We start from the raw sequence: 24,944 nt of genomic DNA on the forward strand, positions 1-24,944 counted from the left end.
TACCCCATCCGCAGTATTCTCCAGACATTGCTCCCTCTAATAAATATCACCTGTTTAGATCAATGGCGCATGGCCTGGCTGACCAACTCTTCCGATCTCATGAAAAAGTCACAAATTGGACTGATTCACGGATCGCTTCAAAAGATGAACAATTTTTTTCGACACGGGATTCTTACACTGCCCGAAAGATGGGAGAAAGTAGTGGCCAGCGATGGAAAACACTTTGAATGATACATGTGTAAACAATTTGTTTTATTAAAGCCTCAAATGTTGGGGAAATAACGGCGGAAGCAAAGTTGTACATCTTATAATGGCAGGTTAGTGATTTATGTAATTTTTACTGATACAACTAGTTTTCAACCTGCGTCTCGTAGGAGTGTTGTGAGGAACGTCGCTCAGTTTCACGATATTGTAGTGCCTGTGTTGTTCAGAATTACAATGCAATATTCCTTCGGACATGCATGCATGTCCGAAGGAACAGCTACTGCGGTGACACACCCATTATGAAACACATTTGCGAATGTGGACAACCATCAGCTGTGTAATGGAATGACGACAATGAAAATTTGTGACGAATCGCGACTCCAACCAAGATTTCCCGCTGACTGCGAGTGGTCGTGTTTCGGTTATGCGTGCATATCCAATGGCACACTAAATCGTAATTCGGAACAACAGTGGCACTGCAATTTCGTATTTATTCTCAGACATCGGCAAGTGACATTCAATTAAAATGTTTCCCCTGTGTGATGGATGCAAGAGTGCGGGTCTAGGAGACGTGGTTGGAAATATATGGAATTTTGTGTCTGGCCGTGGAACGTGTCCGGTTAGCCTAAGAGTATGGCTACCGTTCGTGAAAAGCGGGAAATCAGGGCTCCAGTCCACATTCGGCACAAATTTTCATTATCGTCATTCCATCATACGGCTGATGGTTGTCCATATTCGCATATGCGATTACTTTTCATGTGGCTCAGTTTTGTTATGCAGCACCAAATTTGTTAGTCATGTTGCTTTCTACGCAAATGTAAATCACAGGACGATAATTATTACCGGTACATTCACTTTGTGTTAAAACCGCATATAAAATGTACATGAAATAAAGATAGTTATTAGTGACTAGTTAGTCATCACTTTTTAACTGTTGTTGTTGTTGTGGTCTTCAGTCCTGAGACTGGTTTGATGCAGCTCTCCATGCTACTCTATCCTGTGCAAGCTTCTTCATCTCCCAGTACCTACTGCAACCTACATCCTTCTAAATCTGCTTAGTGTATTCGTCTCTTGGTCTCCCTCTACGATTTTTACCCTCCACGCTGCCCTCCAATGCTAAATTTGTGATCCCTTGATGCCTCAAAACATGTCCTACCAACCGATCCCTTCTTCTAGTCAAGTTGTGCCACAAACTTCTCTTCTCCCCAATCCTATTCAATACCTCCTCATTAGTTATGTGATGTACCCACCTTATCTTCAGCATTCTTCTGTAGCACCACATTTCGAAAGCTTCTATTCTCTTCTTGTCCAAACTGGTTATCGTCCATGTTTCACTTCCATACATGGCTACACTCCATACAAATACTTTCAGAAACGACTTCCTCACACTTAAATCTATACTCGATGTTAACAAATTTCTCTTCTTCAGAAACGATTTCCTTGCCATTGCCAGTCTACATCTTATATCCTCTCTACTTCGACCATCATCAGTTATTTTACTCCCTAAATAGCAAAACTCCTTTACTACTTTAAGTGTCTCATTTCCTAATATAATCCCCTCAGCATCACCCGATTTAATTCGACTACATTCCATTATCCTCGTTTTGCTTTTGTTGATGTTCATCTTATATCCTCCTTTCAAGACACTGTCCATTCCGTTCAACTGCTCTTCCAAGTCCTTTGCTGTCTCTGACAGAATTACAATGTCATCGGCGAACCTCAAAGTTTTTACTTCTTCTCCATGAATTTTAATACCTACTCCGAATTTTTCTTTTGTTTCCTTTACTGCTTGCTCAATATACAGATTGAATAACATCGGGGAGAGGCTACAACCCTGTCTTACTCCCTTCCAAACCGCTGCTTCCCTTTCATGTCCCTCGACTCTTATAACTGCCATCTGGTTTCTGTACAAATTGTAAATAGCCTTTCGCTCCCTGTATTTTACCCCTGCCACCTTTAGAATTTGAAAGAGAGTATTCCACTTAACGTTGTCAAAAGCTTTCTCTAAGTCTACAAATGCTAGAAACGTAGGTTTGCCTTTTCTTAATCTTTCTTCTAAGATAAGTCGTAAGGTTAGTATTGCCTCACGTGTTCCAACATTTCAACGGAATCCAAACTGATCTTCCCCGAGGTCCGCTTCTACCAGTTTTTCCATTCGTCTGTAAAGAATTCGCGTTAGTATTTTGCAGCTGTGACTTATTAAACTGATAGTTCGGTAATTTTCACATCTGTCAACACCTGCTTTCTTTGGGATTGGAATTATTATATTCTTCTTGAAGTCTGTGGGTATTTCGCCTGTCTCATACATCTTGCTCACCAGATGGTAGAGTTTTGTCATGACTGGCTCTCCCAAGGCCATCAGTAGTTCTAATGGAATGTTGTCTACTCCCGGGGCCTTGTTTCGACACAGGTCTTTCAGTGCTCTGTCAAACTCTTCACGCAGTATCTTATCTCCCATTTCATCTTCATCTACATCCTCTTCCATTTCCATAATACTGTCCTCAAGTACATCGCCCTTGTAGAAACCCTCTATATACTCCTTCCACCTTTCTGCCTTGCCTTCTTTGCTTAGAACTGGGTTGCCATCTGAGCTCTTGATATTCATACAAGTGGTTCTCTTCTCTCCAAAGGTCTCTTTAATTTTCCTGTAGGCAGTATCTATCTTACCCCTAGTGAGACAAGCCTCTACATCCTTACATTTGTCCTCTAGCCATCCCTGCTTAGCCATTTTGCACGTTCTGTCGATCTCATTTTTGAGACGCTTGTGTTCCCTTTTCCCTGCTTCACTTACTGCATTTTTATATTTCCTCCTTTCATCAATTAAATTCAGTATTTCTTCTGTTACCCAAGGATTTCTATTAGCCCTCGTCTTTTTACCTACTTGATCCTCTGCTGCCTTCACTACTTCATCCCTCAGAGCTACCCATTCTTCTTCTACTGTATTTCTTTCTCCCATTCCTGTCAATTGTTCCCTTATGCCCTCCCTGAAACTCTCTACAACCTCTGGTTCTTTCAGTTTATCCAGTCCCATCTCCTTAAATTCCCACCTTTTTGCAGTTTCTTCAGTTTCAATCTGCAGTTCATAACCAATAGATTGTGGTCAGAATCCACATCTGCCCCTGGAAATGTCTTACAATTTAAAACCTGGTTCCTAAATCTCTGTCTTACCATTATATAATCTATCTGATACCTATTAGTATCTCCAGGATTCTTCCATGTATACAACCTTCTTTTATGATTCTTGAAGCAAGTGTTAGCTATGATTAAGTTATGCTCTGTGCAAAATTCTACAAGGCGGCTTCCTCTTTCATTTCTTCCCCCCAATCCATATTCACCTACTATGTTTCCTTCTCTCCCTTTTCCTACTGACGAATTCCAGTCACCCATGACTATTAAATTTTCGTCTCCCTTCACTACCTGAATAATTTCTTTTATCTCGTCATACATTTCATCAATTTCTTCATCATCTGCAGAGCTAGTTGGCATATAAACTTGTACTACTGTAGTAGGCATGGGCTTTGTGTCTATCTTGGCCACAATAATGTGTTCACTATGCTGTTTGTAGTAGCTAACCCGCACTCCTACTTTTTTATTAATTATTAAACCTACTCCTGCGTTACCCCTATTTGATTTTGTATTTATAACCCTGTAATCACCTGACCAAAAGTCTTGTTCCTCCTGCCACCGAACTTCACTAATTCCCACTATATCTAACTTTAACCTATCCATTTCCCTTTTTAAATTTTCTAACCTACCTGCCCGATTAAGGGATCTGACATTCCACGCTCCGATCCGTAGAACGCCAGTTTTCTTTCTCCTGATAACGACATCCTCTTGAGTAGTCCCCGCCCGGAGATCCGAATGGGGGACTATTTTACCTCCGGAATATTTTACCCAAGAGGACGCCATCATCATTTAATCATACAGTAAAGCTGCATGTCCTCGGGAAAAATTACGGCTGTAGTTTCCCCTTGCTTTCAGCCGTTCGCAGTACCAGCACAGCAAGGCCGTTTTGGTTAATGTTACAAGGCCAGATCAGTCAAACATCCAGACTGTTGCCCCTGCAACTACTGAAAAGGCTGCTGCCCCTCTTCAGGAACCACATGTTTGTCTGGCCTCTCAACAGATACCCCTCCGCTGTGGTTGCACCTACGATACGGCCATCTGTATCGCTGAGGCACGCAAGCCTCCCCACCAACGGCAAGGTCCATGGTTCATGGGGGAAGACTTTTTAACTGTCCTATGTAAATGCAATGTAGGCAAAAGATTATGTAAAGGTTGCTTTCTCCGTCGCTGATAGTGGCAGCCGTAACTAATAGCTTGTAATTTAGCCTTAGCGTCAATTTTTCCCACTACCTCTGATACTCTTCTATCGGCATGGGAAACGTCTGCTCCTAAGCCAAAGCAGAATCGTATGTAACACGTCACGACCCCAAATAGTTAGATGTCTAGCATTCGGCTGGCAGAAATAATCCTCCCTTAAACCTGTAAGTAAGCTAGTTTCATAGAATATTATAGCCCCTTCCCACATTTTATACGACGTTATAAAGCGACCTTCATCAAAATAACAACACATGTTAAACAGAGCAGTACGATCAGCAAATAAGTCTACTATCCCTATTTATATAGTGATTGCTAACACAAATACTTTCCATTTCTCTTCAAAACTGTTCTATGCTGAATATACTATCCACCAAACGTTTATAGCTTCCAGATGACGTTTGTCATGTCCACTATTTGTTGATGACGTTGTAAATTTCAAATTGAACACTCTCGCATCTCAGATTCACATATGTGTATGGCTGCTCCATGTATGTGACATGTAGACGCTTAGTCCTGCTCATTCCGTTAATTTGTTTCTGAAGTATCTTGTGCTAAACTATGCGTTTGTAATAATTTCAGAGATAAAACTGCACTCTGGAACAGTACGTGATTCGACGGACAACCAACTCGCCGTTGTTGGAGGTAAGTCCATACTTATAACATTTTATTCCTCTATTTATGCAAAGACGAAAAGGCTTTCAGTAGGTAAAATTTAGCGTTTAGCTAGAGCACATTAAAATGTTTTTGTACATCTGTATTTCAGATACGCACCCATTTATGGTATTTTATCTACATAATAAGGAGTTTTTAAAAAATTTTCTTGCATTTGTCCACTTACTCATATCCGTGAAAATATCTTTCTCTGTCGACCGACTAGCAAACGTCGCCGTGCAAACTTCATGCTGCTCTCTTTTTGGTACTTAATAGATATCATAGTTCTAATAGGGCCCCAGAGAGGAGTGGAGCACCTTCGCTCACACTCCGTAAGCCACGATATGCTACGTGCTGTAGGGTACCCTGTATCACAACCAGTCATTTCCTTCTCTGTTCCGCTAGCAATCAGAGCCAGGGAAAAACTGCTATATGCCCTCTAACGAGCACTAATCCTCGTGGTCTTTACCAAAAATGTAAGTTGGACGTTGGTGGCAGCTGAATCGCTCTGTAGTCGGCTTCAGATGTCGATTCACTATGTTTTCTCACTAGTGTTCCTAGGAAAGAACTTCACATTTCCTCCAGGGTACCGATCTGAGTTCCCGAATCATGTCCATAATACTTGCGTGTTGACTGAACCTGCCAGTATAAATATGGCAGCCGTCCTCTGAAGTCATTCGACGTCTGCCTTTAACGCGACCTGGGTCGCCTGAGCAGTAATGGAGAATGGGTCACACCAGTATCCTTGCATGCTCGTCCATTTCATATCGCTTTGCAACCGACACGTCTAGCTATTTAATTGACGTGGCTGTCTCAAGCAGCACGCTATTGTTGCTGTATTCTGTCATTACGGTACAGTTTATCGTATTCATCTGTATTAATTTGCTATTTTCTACGTCTAGAGCCGGCTGGAGTTCATCACACCAACTAGAAATTATATCTATGTCGAAACTTCCTGGCAGATTAAAACTGTGTGCCCGACCGAGACTCGAACTCGGGACCTTTGCCTTTCGCGGCCAAGCGCTCTACCATTTGAGCTACCGAAGCACGACTCACGCCTGCTCTCACAGCTTTACTTCTGCCAGTATCACGTCTCCCACCTCCAAACTTTGCAGAAGCTCTCCTGCGAACCTTGCAGGACTAGCACTCCTGAAAGAAAGGATATTGCAGAGACATGGCTTAGCCACAGCCTTGGGGATGTTTCCAGAATGAGATTTTCACTCTGCAGCGGAGTGTGCGCTGATATGAAAAGGTGGCAGACGTGATACTGGCAGAAGTGAAGGTGTGAGACCGGGCGTGAGTCGTGCTTCGGTAGCTCAGATGGTAGAGCGCTTGCCCGTGAAAGGCAAAGGTCCCGAGTTCGAGTCTCGGTCGGGCACAAAGTTTTAATCTACCTGGAAGTTTCATATCATCGCACACTCCGCTGCAGAGTGAAAATCTCATTCTGGAAACATTCCCCAGGCTGTGGCTAAGCCATGTCTCCGCAATATCCTTTTTTTCAGGAGTGCCAGTCCTGCAAGGTTCGCAGGAGACCTTCTGCGAATTTGGAAGGTGGGAGACGTGATACTGGCAGAAGTGAAGCTGTGAGACCGGGCGTGAGTCGTGCTTCGGTAGCTCAGATGGTAGAGCGCTTGCCCGCGAAAGGCAAAGGTCCCGAGTTCGAGTCTCGGTCGGGCACACAGTTTTAATCTGCCAGGAAGTTTCATATCAGCGCACACTCCGCTGCAGAGTGAAAATCTCATTCTGGATATATCTATGTCGTCTTTTACCCTTCAACAGTCTATCAACGATGAAATCTTTCAGTATAGCAAAGTGTCTTCAGCAAACTTAAGCAGATTGCTGCTCAGTTGTTCGTCAGATCTTTTGTGTATAGAGAGGAGATCAGAGAAACCTAACAGAGCCATCGTTTATTGGAACAGGGATGCCTTTCTTAATAAGGTGTAGTAGCAAGGGACCCTAGATTAGACTTCATTTACTGGTTGCTATGAACGATAACTTAATGCGAACATTTTTACTTTCAGTGGCCACTAATCAACGGTATACTTGCTGCCGTACACCCACATAAAATGTAAATATTCAATGTCGAACTTCGTCCGGAATGTTAGAAAGTCCAGAGAAGCTAAACAGGAAAAGAAAGAAAAGTGCGATGACAGTTGATAACATGTTAAAGATCAGCACCATTCGTCGTATTTGGAAGTGTCATACTGTAGCAACAGTAGTACTGTTAAGTCCAATACCATTCGGATTGAAGTTCCATTATGTTTCCTCTCGATCTGTCACCTAATAATTGTACTGCGCCACACCTAATTCAGTTCCTGATACAGAAGTCGATGAGTTAAACGTCTGAATTAGAAACCATCGTAGAAAGGAAACGGTAAGTTTCCGGACATGGGTTCCTCTTCAAAATAGACTCCTGGAAATGGAAAAAAGAACACATTGACACCGGTGTGTCAGACCCACCATACTTGCTCCGGACACTGCGAGAGGGCTGTACAAGCAATGATCACACGCACGGCACAGCGGACACACCAGGAACCGCGGTGTTGGCCGTCGAATGGCGCTAGCTGCGCAGCATTTGTGCACCGCCGCCGTCAGTGTCAGCCAGTTTGTCGTGGCATACGGAGCTCCATCGCAGTCTTTAACACTGGTAGCATGCCGCGACAGCGTGGACGTGAACCGTATGTGCAGTTGACGGACTTTGAGCGAGGGCGTATAGTGGGCATGCGGGAGGCCGGGTGGACGTACCGCCGAATTGCTCAACACGTGGGGCGTGAGGTCTCCACAGTACATCGATGTTGTCGCCAGTGGTCGGCGGAAGGTGCACGTGCCCGTCGACCTGGGACCGCATCGCAGCGACGCACGGATGCACGCCAAGACCGTAGGATCCTACGCAGTGCCGTAGGGGACCGCACCGCCACTTCCCAGCAAATTAGGGACACTGTTGCTCCTGGGGTATCGGCGAGGACCATTCGCAACCGTCTCCATGAAGCTGGGCTACGGTCCCGCACACCGTTAGGCCGTCTTCCGCTCACGCCCCAACATCGTGCAGCCCGCCTCCAGTGGTGTCGCGACAGGCGTGAATGGAGGGACGAATGGAGACGTGTCGTCTTCAGCGATGAGAGTCGCTTCTGCCTTGGTGCCAATGATGGTCGTATGCGTGTTTGTCGCCGTGCAGGTGAGCGCCACAATCAGGACTGCATACGACCGAGGCACACAGGGCCAACACCCGGCATCATGGTGTGGGGAGCGATCTCCTACACTGGCCGTACACCACTGGTGATCGTCGAGGGGACACTGAATAGTGCACGGTACATCCAAACCGTCATCTAACCCATCGTTCTACCATTCCTAGACCGGCAAGGGAACTTGCTGTTCCAACAGGACAATGCACGTCCGCATGTATCCCGTGCCACCCAACGTGCTCTAGAAGGTGTAAGTCAACTACCCTGGCCAGCAAGATCTCCGGATCTGTCCCCCATTGAGCATGTTTGGGACTGGATGAAGCGTCGTCTCACGCGGTCTGCACGTCCAGCACGAACGCTGGTCCAACTGAGGCGCCAGGTGGAAATGGCATGGCAAGCCGTTCCACAGGACTACATCCAGCATCTCTACGATCGTTTCCATGGGAGAATAGCAGCCTGCATTGCTGCGAAAGGTGGATATACACTGTACTAGTGCCGACATTGTGCATGCTCTGTTGCCTGTGTCTATGTGCCTGTGGTTCTGTCAGTGTGATCATGTGATGTATCTGACCCCAGGAATGTGTCAATAAAGTTTCCCCTTCCTGGGACAATGAATTCACGGTGTTCTTATTTCAATTTCCAGGAGTGTCTTATGTACTCACTCACCTCCAAGTTTATGACGGATATTTCCGAACACCGTGTATATGTAGCACATAAATTTACGTGTCTTTCTATCGCGTATCTCGTGAGGTGTTTATATATCATGTGTGAATAATATTCTTAGTGTAATCCGAACAGAATTCAATTAGTGTGGCTTAATGTCAGTGAAGGCCCATTATTTTATCATGTGTTGAGGAAGGGCTATATTATCAATTATATGGTCTTTCGTACGGTTTGAAAACCGGTTTTCTTGAATCAGACTGAGTGCACCATACGTTCAGCACGTGCCTTATTATCTCTACTTTACCAGCTGCATCGTCTTCCTAATTTAAAAATTAAAACATATAATATTAATTGTATTACGAATTGCTCGAAGTACACGACAACAAGTACACCCCCAAGTGTATCTTGTGTTGACAGCACATATATGTGACGCACATAAAACTATCACTTGTATTGGAAGAGTCCACAACTTATAATTGCTATCCCAACTGTGTAAATGCAGTGCTGAGATGTTTCTTGGCACCGATGATTGTTTGACCCTAGACTGAAATCAATCGTGTTCTATAAAAAGAAACACAGGTCCAGCTGTGTATTTCATAATTCAGCTTTCAACATTCCTTAAAGCTGTAAACAAAATTAAAGCTGCAAACAATATAAAAATAATATTTTTACTGTAATTATAAACATGCTACGGAAAATTACTAAGTACACTAACTTTTGGTACTGGATAAGCATTTTTGTTTACATTACGCTTCTTCTGACCTATCTCACAGCCCTGCACCTATAATGCTGCATACAATTAATTTTCTTACATTGCAGTAATACATTCGTCCTTATTCCTCTGTAACTCTTAAACTAATTGTAGTGCAAGGAGCATTGTAAAAATTATGTGTTTCGTCCCATCGAGACCTTGAATTTCGTATGCTCGTCTTTCTTTATATCTATTGTGCTTTATGCACTTCCCATTGAAACAGTGATTCTGAATCGTCTCTTAGTCGGACGTATGCATTCGCAGTTGACACAAATGACCGCGGACCGCCCCTCTTGTTCCAGATCAAACTGGGCCACCTGCTGTCCTCATATCTCCACAGACATAACTCTCAGGAATTCGCTTAGGACAAGGGCGTGACGAATACTGTCGACTCCAAGCTGACCTCGCTCCTGACGTCTGATGGCTTGCCTCTGCCCAGTCCGCGCCGGCGACCACGCGCTCTCAGTTGTAAAACCTCGCGAGTGCTCTTGCGTTCGTGATACTGCTCGCTGCCCAATGGAACGTACCATTAAAGCCAGCGGAGTAAATGTCAAAAGACCAAATGTCTAAGGAAGGAGTACTCTGGCACGCATCTACGACAGAAGCTCAGAAAATTTGGAAGTAAACTGTCTGAACGTTGCTACGTGCCAAGCTACCGGAGTAAAACCTTAGTATAACGAAGGGTCAGCTATGTAAAGAATTAAGGCAGATCAAAAAATTTGTGATATTGCAGCATATACGCCGCCTTAGAAACCGTGCAGTATCACTCAAGGACTGAACAAATAATACTAACATAGCTAAGAGCGTCATTCCCAGTTTTCCAGTTCCTGCTGGAATTTATGGGGTGCCAAAAACACATAAAGGAAGCGATCCTTGGAACCCGGTAGAGGATGGAATGAACTTCAGTATGTAGAACTCGTGCAAGGATAATCAATTATACCCACGGAAATCATGGTGAGCTTCGACATAAATCCATTATTAACAAACGTGCCAGTATTTGAAAATTTTCGTATCCTATAAGTGCATTTCCGCCAACATACACGATTTGGCTGAGTTATGTTTGTCATCTACATATTTCAAGGGACAAGGAAAATACAGCAAGCATACAGACGGTCTAGGAATCGGTTCCTACCCTACTCCCATTATCAGGAGACATATTCATGTGGCAGTTAGTTTTTTTACCACAAAGCGACTCATACAGCCGTAGCAAGGAAATATGAAAGTGACATAGGCAGAAAATTGATAATCTACAGCCAGCAGTGCCCTTACCCTATGTGGAGAATGTCACTGACCGAGTTGGTAAACACCTTCGCCAGGTTGATGTTGAACCTAAAGCAGCCACAAGATCCTGGATCTGCTACGCTCCAACGAACGACAAGGTAGATGCTATAGATGACAAACGTCACCAAGTGTGACGCCCATCTGGGTCCACGACATTCTGGAGCTGCACTAGAGAGTGCTATACTGCTGCACGAAAAATTTCAGGCGTGGCATTGGCTACCTCCAACGTCTGTTAGTGTCCCACTGATAATGACTGATTTTAAGGTAACCACACGGCGAGAAATTATAATAGTTCAAATCTGGTGATGGTGGCCATTCAGTTGGTATTAATCGGGCTGTGATTTGATTTTCTCCGTATGTGCTACGGAGTAAACGACTGATAAAACGAGCAATGTGAGGTGGAGCTCCATCGTCCATCAGAACACCTGAGTCCAAAGAACCTCTCTCCAATAGAGCAGGGACCACACGTTAGCGAACCAGATCACAGTGACGTGTCCCGTTCACGTTCTTGTTCCTTGGAAACCGGGTTCCTGCTACGTCGCCGTACCAGTACCGGCGCCTAACGGCAAGTGATGGCACGAGTGTTATTGTCAAAGCAAAACCTGTTGCGCACAATCATAACATCGTTCATATAAAGTTGGGTACTCATACGGCAAATAGTTTTCCGTCTATCTTGGCTAAAGCAGCCAAAGCGTTATTATAACCACTGTGTACATTGGCTAGACCAGCACTCCAGTAGCAACGTACGTACGAAAGCGCGAGCTGTACGTTCAACTTTGGCGGCGAAACAAATCTACAGTGGTGGAACACGAGAACGTCTTCGACAAGGAAATAAAATTTAATGAAACCTGCCTACCTGTCAAGGAACTGGAGATTTGGAAATGCAAGATCAGAGGAGCCATCGAAATACTAAAACATTCTAGCAATAGGAATCGAGAAAGTGGACTCCAGCTTGTCCTACCCTGGCTGCCAGCCATTAGAGTCCAGAAGCCTCACTAACAACACGAGACGCGAGCGCTACCGGCGAGTAACTGGAGACGCGTAGCGTGCGTTTCGTATGAGTCCACACCTCAATTGCTTATGGCATGCTATTATGGGACACCGCAGTAACCTATTACAATAAATTTCCCATTCGTTCCACATTATGTCACGAATTATATCAACCGTGTTTTAAAGTAGTTATGTAAAGTCAGGCTCATTCTGTTGTAGGTATTCCCTGGATGTGATCCTTTACGAAGGTTCAGAGCAGTCAAGTACAGAAGCGGTGTTGAGAACCTGTGTCAAGATTTTTTTGGATGTGAGGTCCACCAGTTATGCAAAATACCGCTTGTTCAGTACCCAAACATGTTTCGGTACCACTGTGCCATTATCAGTGGGTTTTCATTTTTATTTCTTCTTCTTCTTCTTCTTCGTTTCACCCAACTTTGGGGTACGTTGAATCAATCACTTCTGTGTGTTCTGTGCCTTTCTTTTCGCCCAGTACTGCTTCATTCTTTCTGATCTTGCTTTTCTTTCCTCATCAGAGATGACAATCGTTCTTTTCTTCCTATTTTGGAGCTGGAATCCCTCTTTTCTGTCTTTGCTTATCATTTTTGCGGTCCTGTCTGTGAGCATTTTTTCTGTGATGTGTAGTTCTCTTAAGTCTTTCTCTGTTTGGATAAACCAATTTGGTTTGGATTTTTTATTCCTGAAGTAGTCAAACATTCTTTTTGTAAGTCTATTTGGGTTCATTCTGAGAATGTGCCCATAAAACTCAATTCTTCTTTTCCTCATTGTGTCCGAAAGTTTTTCTGTGGTTTTGTAGAGTGTTTCATTTTTGGTATGAATTAGTTTGTCGTTATGAAATTTGGGGCCTAAAATTTTTCTCAATATTTTTCTTTCTTTGATCTCTAGCCTTTCAATTGGGCCATGGTTAGTGATAGATAATGTCTCAGCTGCATATAGTGCTTCTGGTTTAATGACAGTGTTGTAATGTTTTATTTTTGAATTCCATGAGAGGGACTTTTTATTATACGTATTTTTAGTAAGCTGAAAGGCTAGTTCAACTTTGTTTCTTCTTAATTCTATTGCTTTTTTCTCAAGGGCGTTCCAGCTAATCCATTCACCAAGATATTTGAATTCTTTAACAATTTCGATCTTTTGGTCTCTTACTTTAAGATATTTCATTGGCTTTTTTATATTTGTGATTATTTTGGTTTTTTCAAAAGAAATTTTAAGGCCTATTTTCTCTGCTTGTTTCTGTAATTCGAGGATCTGTTCTTTGGCTTCTTCCCATGTTTCAGCTAGTAGGGCCATATCATCTGCAAATGCTAGGCAATTAACCTTGATGCCTTTTGTTCCTAGTCGGATTCCACTATTGATTTTCTTGTTCCATTCTCTTACTATTTTTTCTAGGGCACAGTTAAATAACAATGGAGAGAGTCCATCACCTTGTCGTACTCCAGTTTTTATCTCAAATAGGTCTGAGAGTTCTCCCATAAATTTAATTTTGGAGTATGTGTTGGTGATGGTTTCTCTAATTAGGTTTGTAGTTCTATTGTCTAGGTTCAATTCTTTTAATATGGAGATTAGAGATTCCCTGTCTATGGAGTCGTACGCCTTTTGAAAGTCAATGAATGTGATGACATACGCTTTTGCTCTCGATTTTTGGTAGGCCATAAGATTTTTGAGGTTTAGAATTTGTTCTGGGCAGGATCTTCCCTTTCTGAAGCCTGCCTGGTATTCTCCAAGTTGACAATCTAGCTGGGGTTCTGCTCTGTTCAGAAGGACTTTAGACAGTATTTTGTATGTTACGTCCAGGAGCGAAATCCCTCTGTAATTGTTGGGGTCTGTTCTGGATCCCCTCTTATGAATTGGGTGAATGAGGGCCATCTTCCATTCATCCAGGATTCTTTCTGTTTTCCATATTTCTTCAAATATGTTTTGGAGAGATTCTATGGCATTTCTATTGACATTTTTCCACAGTTCAGCTGTAATTTGGTTCTCTCCCGAAGCCTTATAGTTTTTGAGATTCAAAATGATTGATTGTAGTTCCTCGACGGTGGGTGGTTCTGAGTTAGGACTTGTTGAAGTTGAGTTGCAGAAATCCATTTTTTCAATTGGTTCTTTACAGTTGAGAAGGTTTCTGAAATATTCCCCCAAAATTTTGCAATTATCCCTGTTGTTGTGTGCAATATTACCATTTTTATCTTGTAATTGGAGTGTCGGTGGGCTGTACTTGGTTATTTTTTGTTTAAAAGTTCTGTAAAAGCTCCTAGTCTTGTTTTTGTTGAAGTCTTCGTTGATCTGCAAAAGGAGTTGATTTTCTTGTGCTTTTTTAATTCTTTTGAGGTTTTTACTCACTAGTTTTCTTACACTCAGGAAATTTTGCCTATTATATTCATTTTACTGAGATTGCATCTGTTGCCATGCTTTCTTTCTTTGCTCAATAAGTTTGTCACATTCCTCTGTCCACCATGCGTGGTTTTTGATTTTGGTTATAGGTGCTATTTGTTCAGCTTTGGTTAGTAGGCTTTCCTTCATTTGATCCCAATTTTGGTTCCTTATATCTTCAGTCGCGAGGGGAAACTCCTTCGAATTCATTATCTTTTCTGGATCGTATCTTCTGCTTTTGGGTTTACTGTTTCTATCTTTCCTTTTGGGGATAATTTTGAGTTTTATTTTAGAAAGATAGTGATCAGAATCCAAGTTTGCTCCTCTGAGTACTTTGACATTTTGTATTTCTGTATGTTGTTTCCATTTTATCGCCACATGATCAAGTTGAAATTCACCCAAGTGTGGGTTTGGTGAGGTCCATGTCTTCTGTTTTCTGGGTAGTCTCTTAAAGGCTGTGGATTTCAGGATCAAGCCATGCGCTTGGCAGAGTTCTACTAATCTGACTCCATTTTGGTTAGTTCTATTGTGCGCTGGGTAGTTTCCAACAATATTTTTGTATTTCTTCTCTTTTCCTACTTGAGCACTGAAGTCCCCCGTAAGTATGATGTTGTGTTTGTCTGGGATCTTTTGCACCGCGTCATCTAGTTGTTCTCAAAAACGTTCCACCTTTTCCTCATTTTTCCTATTGTCTTCATTTATGGGGGCATGTGCATTCACAATTGTGTATACTCTATTAGCAGATTTAAAAGTGAGTGTGGAGAGTCTTTCCGATTGTGATTGAAAGCTGATAATGGAGTCTAAAATACTTTTATCTATTATAAAGCCCATTCCGAGGTGGGGTGTGTTTTTCATTATTCTTTTGCCTACCTTTCCTTTGTATATTCTGAAACCTCCGGAATCAAAATTGTTTTCATCTATGTATCGAGTTTCTTGTAGTGATGTTATGAGTATTCTATGATGTTTGAGGGTATCTGTAAGATGTTTTAATTTTCCTGTTTTTAAAAGAGAGTTTACATTGAAAGTAGCTATGTAACTTGTTTTTTTTACATTTCAATTTGCTTGATGTCTTATCATGTCCCGATTCATCTCTGTGCAATGCTGCAGACTCCCCAGAATCCGATAGTCTGCTTGCGCACCTTGGTGCGGTGGATTGTCCACCTGGGGTAATTTGTTTCACATTACACTCTTCCATGATTGATAGTATTATGTAAGGGGTGACTCTTCGAGCCACAAATTTACAACCACGGTTGTTAGCCCTGGAGGTTTTTCCCAGCCGCCCCTGACCTGGGGAACAGACGCTGACCAAAGACCGCCCAATGTGAGACAGTCGCCTTTGGATTTCTGGTCCTGTGTTGGTCCCCGGGTGGTATTTTATTTCCCACCTACCCTACATATCTGTAGAGCTTTCCCCTATCCGCCACCTGGGGACGCGCCCGGTAGGGGAACAGGTTCCCCCTCGGGGGGAACAGTTTTGTTATATTATTATAAAATTATGTGTGTTTTCAGCTGACACAACAGATCTGTTGTTTGAACTAAAATGTACATAGTTTTATAATCATTTAGTAAAAATTTTCACATAGCAGAATAAATAAAAGCGAAAACCCACTGATGATGGCACAGTGGTGCCGAAACATGTTTGGGTACTGAAAAAAAAAAAACGGTGTTTTGCATAACTGGCGGACCTCACATCCAAAAAATTTTAAATGCAAACACAGCTAATACAAGGAGCTGCAAATCAAAAAGATGGATACCTGTGTCAAGGTTTGGGCGTCAATGAGGCAGAACTAAATTAACATTCCATTTGTTAGTGAAAAATCTTACAGTGTGTCTGTCTCTTCCTCGGCGCGGCCTCGTAGCAGTTGTGCCTTGACCACATCGCAGGAACGTACAGACTGGTGCGTCAGCACCCATCGTGGAATCTAAAGTGGTAGAGAACCGCTTGTAGTCGGACATATTAGTTCTTCATCCACGGAAGGCCGGCCCGGCCCTCATGTTCCGTCAGTCAACGTTCTAACTAACAGGATGTTCGCGAAGTTGAAGTTTATCTCCCCCACCGTCCGCCACATGCAGACATCAACAGATCATCCTGCAAATGACGGACCTGGCTTTCTGTCGGTACCATTGAGGTGCAGACGTATTGACTAGACTTTGAGCTGCGAGTGGAAGGGAGGGAAGCGTTAGATAGTGGTCGATGACTTCATTCCGTCATATGAGTAACCAAATGTGTACCAGTTTTTCGAGCCTGTCAGCGTTCTCTGTTGTACTAATGGTTTTGGAGATTCAGAGTGTTCTTTATATAAGGTTTGCAGCCTCAAAGTCATTCTTCAGTAGTTTTATGGTTTCTTTGTTTTCTTCTCTATTCATATGGGCCAAAATGCTGAGGTCTTCGGTACCTAGGCTTACACGCTACTGAATCTAACTTAAACTAACTTACGATAAGGACAAAACGCACACCTAGCCCTATAAAGGACTGGAACCTCTGACGGAGGAGCCGTGTGAACATTGGGAAGTTTCCTCAGACCACGCGGCTACCATGCGCCCCTCTCCAGTAGTGTTTAAGTGTTCTTACACAACAATTGTAGTTATATCAGAAACCTGGATGAGCTGGTGAACGGAATGGACAGTGTCTTTCTTGAAAGTAGGATATAAGATGAACATCAACAAAAGCAAAATGAGGATAATGGAATGTAGTCGAATTAAATCGGGTGATGCTGAGGGTATTAGGTTGGGAAATGAGACACTTAAAGTAGTAAAGGAGTTTTGCTATTTGGGGAGCAAAATAACTGATGATGGTCGAAGTAGAGAGGGTATAAAATGTAGACTGGCAATGGCAAGGAAAGCGCTTCTGAAGAAGAGAAATTTGTTAACATCGAGTATTGATTTAAGTGTCAGGAAGTCGTTTCTGAAAGTATTTGTATGGAGTGTAGCCATGTATGGAAGTGAAACGTGGACGATAAATAGTTTGGACAAGAAGAGAATAAAAGCTTCTGAAATGTGGTGCTACAGAAGAATGCTGAAGATTAGATGGGTAGATCATATAACTAATGAGGAGGTACTGAACAGAATTGGAGAGAAGAGAAATTAGTGGCACAACTTGGCTAGAAGAAGGGATCGTTTGGTAGAACATATTCTGAGGCGTCAAGGGATCACCAATTTAGTACTGGAGGGCAGCGTGGAGGGTAATATCGTAGAGGGAGACCAAGAGATGAATACACTAAGCAGATTCAGAAGCATGTAGGTTGCAGTAGGTACTGGGAGATGAAAAAGCTTGCACAGGATAGAGTAGCATGGAGAGCTGCATTAAACCAGTCTCTGGACTGAAGACCACAACCACAACAGAACAATGTTAGACGTCAACGTGCAATAACCACTAACGGATGGTAGGCGCCAGCACTAGCGGGGGAGGGCATATAGAGCATATCAGGAAGTCACAGGAGGCAGTGGGGTCGTTCTGGTAATGCGGAAACGCAGCTATTTATCTGACATCCGAAAGGGCATTGTCATTGGCGGGGCAGAGATGGAAGAATTTCCGAAAAACCCAAGTTCGTAAACTGTTCGCATGCCACAGTAGTTTAAGTGTACGGTGCGTGGCAAAGTGGTGCTGTTCGAAACTGGTCGATGAACCATAGATGACTAGAGTGAAGGACGGCTGCAGAGGTGTGCATGGGTAAATAGACTTGCCACTGTTGAGCAAGTGGTCGCCGAGTTGAACTAAGGGGCTACCAACACAGTCTCCTCAAAGACCGTTCAGGGAACGTCTCTGCTCATGGTGCTCCACAGCAGGTCCTTGGTTCATGCACCCGTGCTCACCTCTGCTCATAGGCGGCGAAGGCTGCAATTTGCACGCCAATACCGCGAATGGACATTCTCGGGCTTTTTCGTCCGTGGGTCCTCAAGCGAGGAACCTTGCGCAGCTGTACACGGCATTCATCTACACGGCATACATCTACATCTACATCTACATCCATACTCCGCAAGCCACCTGACGGCGTGTGGCAGAGGGTACCTTGAGTAACGCTATCGGTTATCCCTTTTATTCCAGTCTCGTATTGTTAGTGGAAAGAAAGACTATCGGTATGCCTCTGTGTGGGCTCTAATCTTTCTGATTTTATCCTTATGGTCTCTTCGCGAGATATACGTAGGAGGGAGCAATATACTGCTTGACTCCTCGGTGAAGGTTGTTGTTGTTGTTGTGGTCTTCAGTCCTGAGACTGGTTTGATGCAGCTCTCCATGCTACTCTACCCCGTGCAAGCTTCTTCATCTCCCAGTACCTACTGCAACCTACATTCTTCTGAATCTGCTTAGTGTATTCATCTCTTGGTCTCCCTCTACGATTTTTACCCTCCACGCTGCCCTCCAATGCTAAATTTGTGATCCCTTGATGCCTCAAAACATGTCCTACCATCCGATCCCTTCTTCTAGTCAAGTTGTGCCACAAACTTCTCTTCTCCCCAATCCTATTCAATACCTCCTCATTAGTTACGTGATCTACCCATCTTATCTTCAGCATTCTTCTGTAGCACCACATTTCGAAAGCTTCTATTCTCTTCTTGTCCAAACTAGTTATCGTCCATGTCTCACTTCCATACATGGCTACACTCCATACAAATACTTTCAGAAACGACTTTCTGACACCTAAATCTATACTCGATGTTAACAAATTTCTCTTCTTCAGAAACGCTTTCCTTGCCATTGCCAGTCTACATTTTATATCCTCTCTACTTCGACCATCATCGGTTATTTTACTCCCTAAATAGCAAAACTCCTTTACTACTTTAAGTGTCTCATTTCCTAATCTAATTCCCTCAGCATCACCCGACTTAATTCGACCACATTCCATTATCCTTGTTTTGCTTTTGTTGATGTTCATCTTATATCCTCCTTTCAAGACACTGTCCATTCCGTTCAACTGCTCTTCCAAGTCCTTTGCTGTCTCTGACAGAATTACAATGTCATCGGCGAACCTCAAAGTTTTTACTTCTTCTCCATGAATTTTAATACCTACTCCGAATTTTTCTTTTGTTTCCTTTACTGCTTGCTCAATATACAGATTGAATAACATCGGGGAGAGGCTACAACCCTGTCTCACTCCTTTCCCAACCACTGCTTCCCTTTCATGCCCCTCGACTCTTATAACTGCCATCTGGTTTCTGTACAAATTGTAAATAGCCTTTCGCTCCCTGTATTTTACCCCTGCCACCTTCAGAATTTGAAAGAGAGTATTCCAGTCAACATTGTCAAAAGCTTTCTCTAAGTCTACAAATGCTAGAAACGTAGGTTTTGCCTTTTCTTAATCTTTCTTCCAAGATGAGTCGTAAGGTCAGTATTGCCTCACGTGTTCCAACATTTCTACGGAATCCAAACTGATCTTCCCCCAGGTCTGCTTCTACCAGTTTTTCCATTCGTCTGTAAAGAATTCGCGTTAGTATTTTGCAGCTGTGACTTATTAAACTGATAGTTCGGTAATTCTCACATCTGTCAACACCTGCTTTCTTTGGTATTGGAATTATTATATTCTTCTTGAAGTCTGAGGGTATTTCGCCTGTCTCATACATCGTGCTCACCAGATGGTAGAGTTTTGTCATGACTGGCTCTCCGGAGGCTATCAGTAGTTCTAATGGAATGTTGTCTACTCCCGGGGCCTTGTTTCGACTCAGGTCTTTCAGTGCTCTGTCAAACTCTTCACGCAGTATCTTATCTCCCATTTCGTCTTCATCTACATCCTCTTCCATTTCCATAATATTGTCCTCAAGTACATCGCCCTTGTATAAACCCTCTATATACTCCTTCCACCTTTCTGCCTTCCCTTCTTTGCTTAGAACTGGGTTGCCATCTGAGCTCTTGATATTCATACAAGTGGTTCTCTTCTCTCCAAAGGTCTCTTTAATTTTCCTGTAGGCAGTATCTATCTTACCCCTAGTGAGACAAGCCTCTACATCCTTACATTTGTCCTCTAGCCATCCCTGCTTAGCCATTTTGCACTTCCTGTCGATTTCATTTTTGAGACGTTTGTATTCCTTTTTGCCTGCTTCATTTACTGCATTTTTATATTTTCTCCTTTCATCAATTAAATTCAATATTTCTTCTGTTACCCAAGGATTTCTACTAGCCCTCGTCTTTTTACCTACTTGATCATCTGCTGCCTTCACCACTTCATCCCTCAGAGCTACCCATTCTTCTTCTACTGTATTTCTTTCCCCCATTCCTGTCAATTGTTCCCTTATGCTCTCCCTGAAACTCTCTACAACCTCTGGTTCTTTCAGTTTATCCAGGTCCCATCTCCTTAAATTCCCACCTTTTTGCAGTTTCTTCAGTTTCAATCTGCAGTTCATAACCAATAGATTGTGGTCAGAATCCACATCTGCCCCAGGAAATGTCTTACAATTTAAAACCTGGTTCCTAAATCTCTGTCTTACCATTATATAATCTATCTGAAACCTGTCAGTATCTCCAGGCTTCTTCCATGTATACAGCCTCCTTTCATGATTCTTGAACCAAGTGTTAGCTATGATTAAGCTATGCTCTGTGCAAAATTCTACAAGGCCGCTTCCTCTTTCATTCCTTCCCCCCAATCCATATTCACCTACTATGTTTCCTTCTCTCCCTTTTCCTACACTCGAATTCCAGTCACCCATGACTATTAAATTTTCGTCTCCCTTCACTACCTGAATAATTTCTTTTATCTCGTCATACATTTCATCTATTTCTTCATCATCTGCAGAGCTAGTTGGCATATAAACTTGTACTACTGTAGTAGGCATGGGCTTTGTGTCTATCTTGGCCACAATAATGCGTTCACTATGCTGTTTGTAGTAGCTAACCCGCACTCCTATTTTTTTATTCATTATTAAACCTACTCCTGCATTACCCCTATTTGATTTTGTATTTATAACCCTGTAATCACCTGACCAAAAGTCTTGTTCCTCCTGCCACCGAACTTCACTAATTCCCACTATATCTAACTTTAACCTATCCATTTCCCTTTTCAAATTTTCTAACCTACCTGCCCGATTAAGTGATCTGACATTCCACGCTCCGATCCGTAGAACGCCAGTTTTCTTTCTCCTGATAAAGACGTCCTCTTGAGTAGTCCCCGCCCGGAGATCCGAATGGGGGACTATTTTACCTCCGGAATATTTTACCCAAGAGGACGCCATCATCATTTAATCATACAGTAGAGCTGCATGTCCTCGGGAAAAATTACGGCTGTAGTTTCCCCTTGCTTTCAGCCGTTCGCAGTACCAGCACAGAAAGGCCGTTTTGGTTAATGTTACAAGGCCAGATCAGTCAATCATCCAGACTGTTGCCCCTGCAACTACTGAAAAGGCTGCTGCCCCTCTTCAGGAACCACATGTTTGTCTGGCCTCTCAACAGATACCCCTCCGTTGTGGTTGCACCTACGGTACGGCCATCTGTATCGCTGAGGCACGCAAGCCTCCCCACCAACGGCAAGGTCCATGGTTCATGGGGGGGGGGGGTGAAGGTATGTTCTCGAAACTTCACCAAAAGACCATACCGAGCTACTGAGCGTCTCTCTTGCAGAGTCTTCCACTGGAGTTTATCTATCATCTCCGTAACGCTTTCGCCATGACTAAATGATCCTGTAACGAAGCGCGCTGCTCTCCGTTGGATGTTCTCTATCTGTTCTATCAACCCTATCTGGTACGGATCCCACACTGGTGATCAATATTCAAGCAGTGGGCGAACAAGTGTACTGTAACCTACGTCCTTTGTTTTCGGATTGCATTTCCTTAGTATTCTTCCAATGAATATCAGTCTGACATCTGCTTTATCAACGATCAGCTTTATATGATCATTCCATTTTAAATCACTCCTAATGTCTACTCCCAGATAATTTATGGAATTAACTGCTTCCTGTTGCTGACCTGCTATATTATACCTAAATGACAAAGGATCTTTCTTTCTATGTATTCGCAGCACATTACAATTGTCTATATCGGGATTCAATTGCCATTCCCTGCACCATGCGTCAATTCGTAGCAGATGCTCCTGCATTTCAGTACAATTTTCCATTGTTACAACCTCTCGATATACCACAGCATCATCCGCAAAAAGCCTCAGTGAACTTCCGATGTCATCCACAAGACTTACGTGTATTGTGAATAGCAACGGTCCTACGACGCTCCCCTGCGGCACACCTGAAATCACCCTTACTTCGGAAGACTTCTCTCCATTGAGTATGACATACTGCGTTCTGTTATCTAGGAACTCTTCAATCCGATCACACAACTGGTCTGATAGTCCATGTGATCTTACTTTGTTCGCTAAACGACTGTGGGGAACTGTATCGAACGCCTTGCGGAAGTCAAGGAAGACGGCATCTACCTGGGAACCCGTGTCTGTGGCCCTCTGAGTCTCGTGGACGAATAGCGCGAGCTGGGTTTCACACGATATTCTTTGTCGAAACCTATGCTAATGCCTACAGAGTAGACTTCTAGTCTCCAGAAAGGTCATTATACTGGAACATAATGCGTGTTCCAAAATTCTGCAACTGATCGATGTTAGAGATATAGGTCTATAGGCCTGCACACCCGTTCGACGTCCCTTCTTGGAAGCTGGGAATGACCTGTGCCCTTTTCCAATTCTTTGGAACATTACGGGGTTCTAGAGACTTACGGTACACCGGAATGGCTTCACGTCCCTGTTGTAACTTTCCAGACCCTCATTGGCTCTCTTCCTGCTGTTTAACATTCTGCGCGGTTTCTGTTTGTTCTAAGTCGTGTCTCCCTACCACTTTCGCGCAACGATGCTCTGAGCGTGTTTTTTAGGGAATTGACTAGTTTGAACCTGGGACCTGTTGCTGCTAAGGAGACGCCAGACCACACATCACATGTAGAGTTCACAAGAGTTCAGTGAGACTAGCGATGATAAAACCAAATACTTAATAATTTCAGCGTCAGCTCCACTGCACTCCCTGTAAAAGAATCGTAATACTAACTAAATTTAGTGGAAGGGGTTCAAGGCTTTCCTAATTTTAGATAGCTGGTAAAATAACGTCGAAAAAGCACTTAAGTTTACCATTGGAAATTTTATTCTACTCACAAAACATTGTTTATAAATTGCACTATTGATAAAAGGAAATATTTTAATACAGGATGATAAAAACCAACTGTGTTCAACAAAAATGTGAACGAAGATTCCCTGAATAGGTTTCCAAGTTCTACAATGGATCGAAGGATGACCTATGCCATATCACATCTATAATCTAGGTTTGATTTAAGTTTCACAAAAGAGAAAACTATCAAAATGGTGTACAGTGACCCTCAATTATCTTTAATTACATATCTAACTTGTCTTAAATTACAGTGGCTGATGTGGCTTCTCAATAATTATATAACAGAAAAATCATCGCGTTTCAGATTTTTACTTCAAGTAGCAAATGTGAACACCATGAGCTTTAATTAGCGATCGACACTAGTATTACGCAAAAAGGGGGTATAACAGATGAGACTTCTGCAGTTCTGAGTGAAGCTTTATGCGCTGTTATGCGGCATCGCGTGACTTCATTACCTTGTCGGTGTTCGTCAGGGGGCGGCTGGCAGCACAGCTCCGCTCACCTTGCCGTCACAGAAGCAACTCCCTCCTAACTTCTCCTTACTACAATTTACCGAAGATGGTTAAAAAGAAAAACTGTCTGGCTGTGTTTTCATCTGACCGTTCAGGGTCTCAATGTTAACCTTAAGCTCCTACTACAAAAATTCTATCGAATGAGAAAAGTTATACTTTTCGTTGTGGGGCAATGTTTTCACCGTTTGCAACGTAACAGAGACGCGAAAAAGTCTCACGCTAAACGTTGCAGCTGATGTGGCCCTTTTAGTGTTGTCTCAAGATGTTCTGGAGGGCTCTATCTTTTAACTGGGGCTGGGGGGGTGGTTCTGACGTAACAGAGACGCGAAAATGTCTCACGCTAAAACTTGCGGCTGTGTGGCCCTTTAAGTGTTATCGTAAGATCTATCCTGTTCTTCTGGAGTGCTCTAGCTTTTAACATGGGCTGGGGTGTGGTCCTGTCGGTTAGCTGGCGACGTGGGGGTCCGTCCCTTACCTAGCTTAACACGGTTTTGCTCTCGGCTCCTGTTCTCGTTTCTCCCCTCAGAACTGCGTCTGTCTCACAGTGGGAAGGTATGACATGCATTTAGGCATTCTTGTGTTAGTCTGTGATATTCCATTTGCTCACTCGTTACTCGTATTACTTTGGTTAATTTAATGTGACGATTTGTTCGGAGCTGTGTGACATACTACTGGATTTGCTTATCATGTCAGGGTTTTCATGGAAGGTGTTGGATTTGCCTGACGCATTACATTATCGACCGTCTGACAGCAACTGAATAAAACACAATTTTAGTGTCATACGCGGTTCGCCTTTATTTTCTACAAGGCATCGTCAGTGGCCTGGAATATGTACAAATGTTTGCTATTTAATTTACATTTTTGTCACTGTACCTGTAGGTTATAAACAGTTCTTGTGGTTGGTATTTCCTATTAAGTAGTAATG

At 43.0% G+C, this 24,944-nt stretch overlaps 1 protein-coding gene across 1 annotated transcript in view; it reads left to right on the plus strand.

Moving 5' to 3' along the window:
• The window catches only part of LOC126195239 (lachesin-like), a 365,145-nt gene that overhangs the window by 338,129 nt on the left and 2,072 nt on the right, over positions 1 to 24,944 (plus strand). Inside the window, exon 8 of the mRNA XM_049933767.1 lies at positions 5,107 to 5,169. Coding sequence (XP_049789724.1) covers positions 5,107 to 5,169 — 63 coding nt within the window. The remainder of the gene's footprint in view (positions 1 to 5,106; positions 5,170 to 24,944) is intronic.

The sequence above is a fragment of the Schistocerca nitens genome, chromosome 7 (assembly GCF_023898315.1).
Source record: "Schistocerca nitens isolate TAMUIC-IGC-003100 chromosome 7, iqSchNite1.1, whole genome shotgun sequence".
Lineage (NCBI taxonomy): Eukaryota > Metazoa > Arthropoda > Insecta > Orthoptera > Acrididae > Schistocerca > Schistocerca nitens.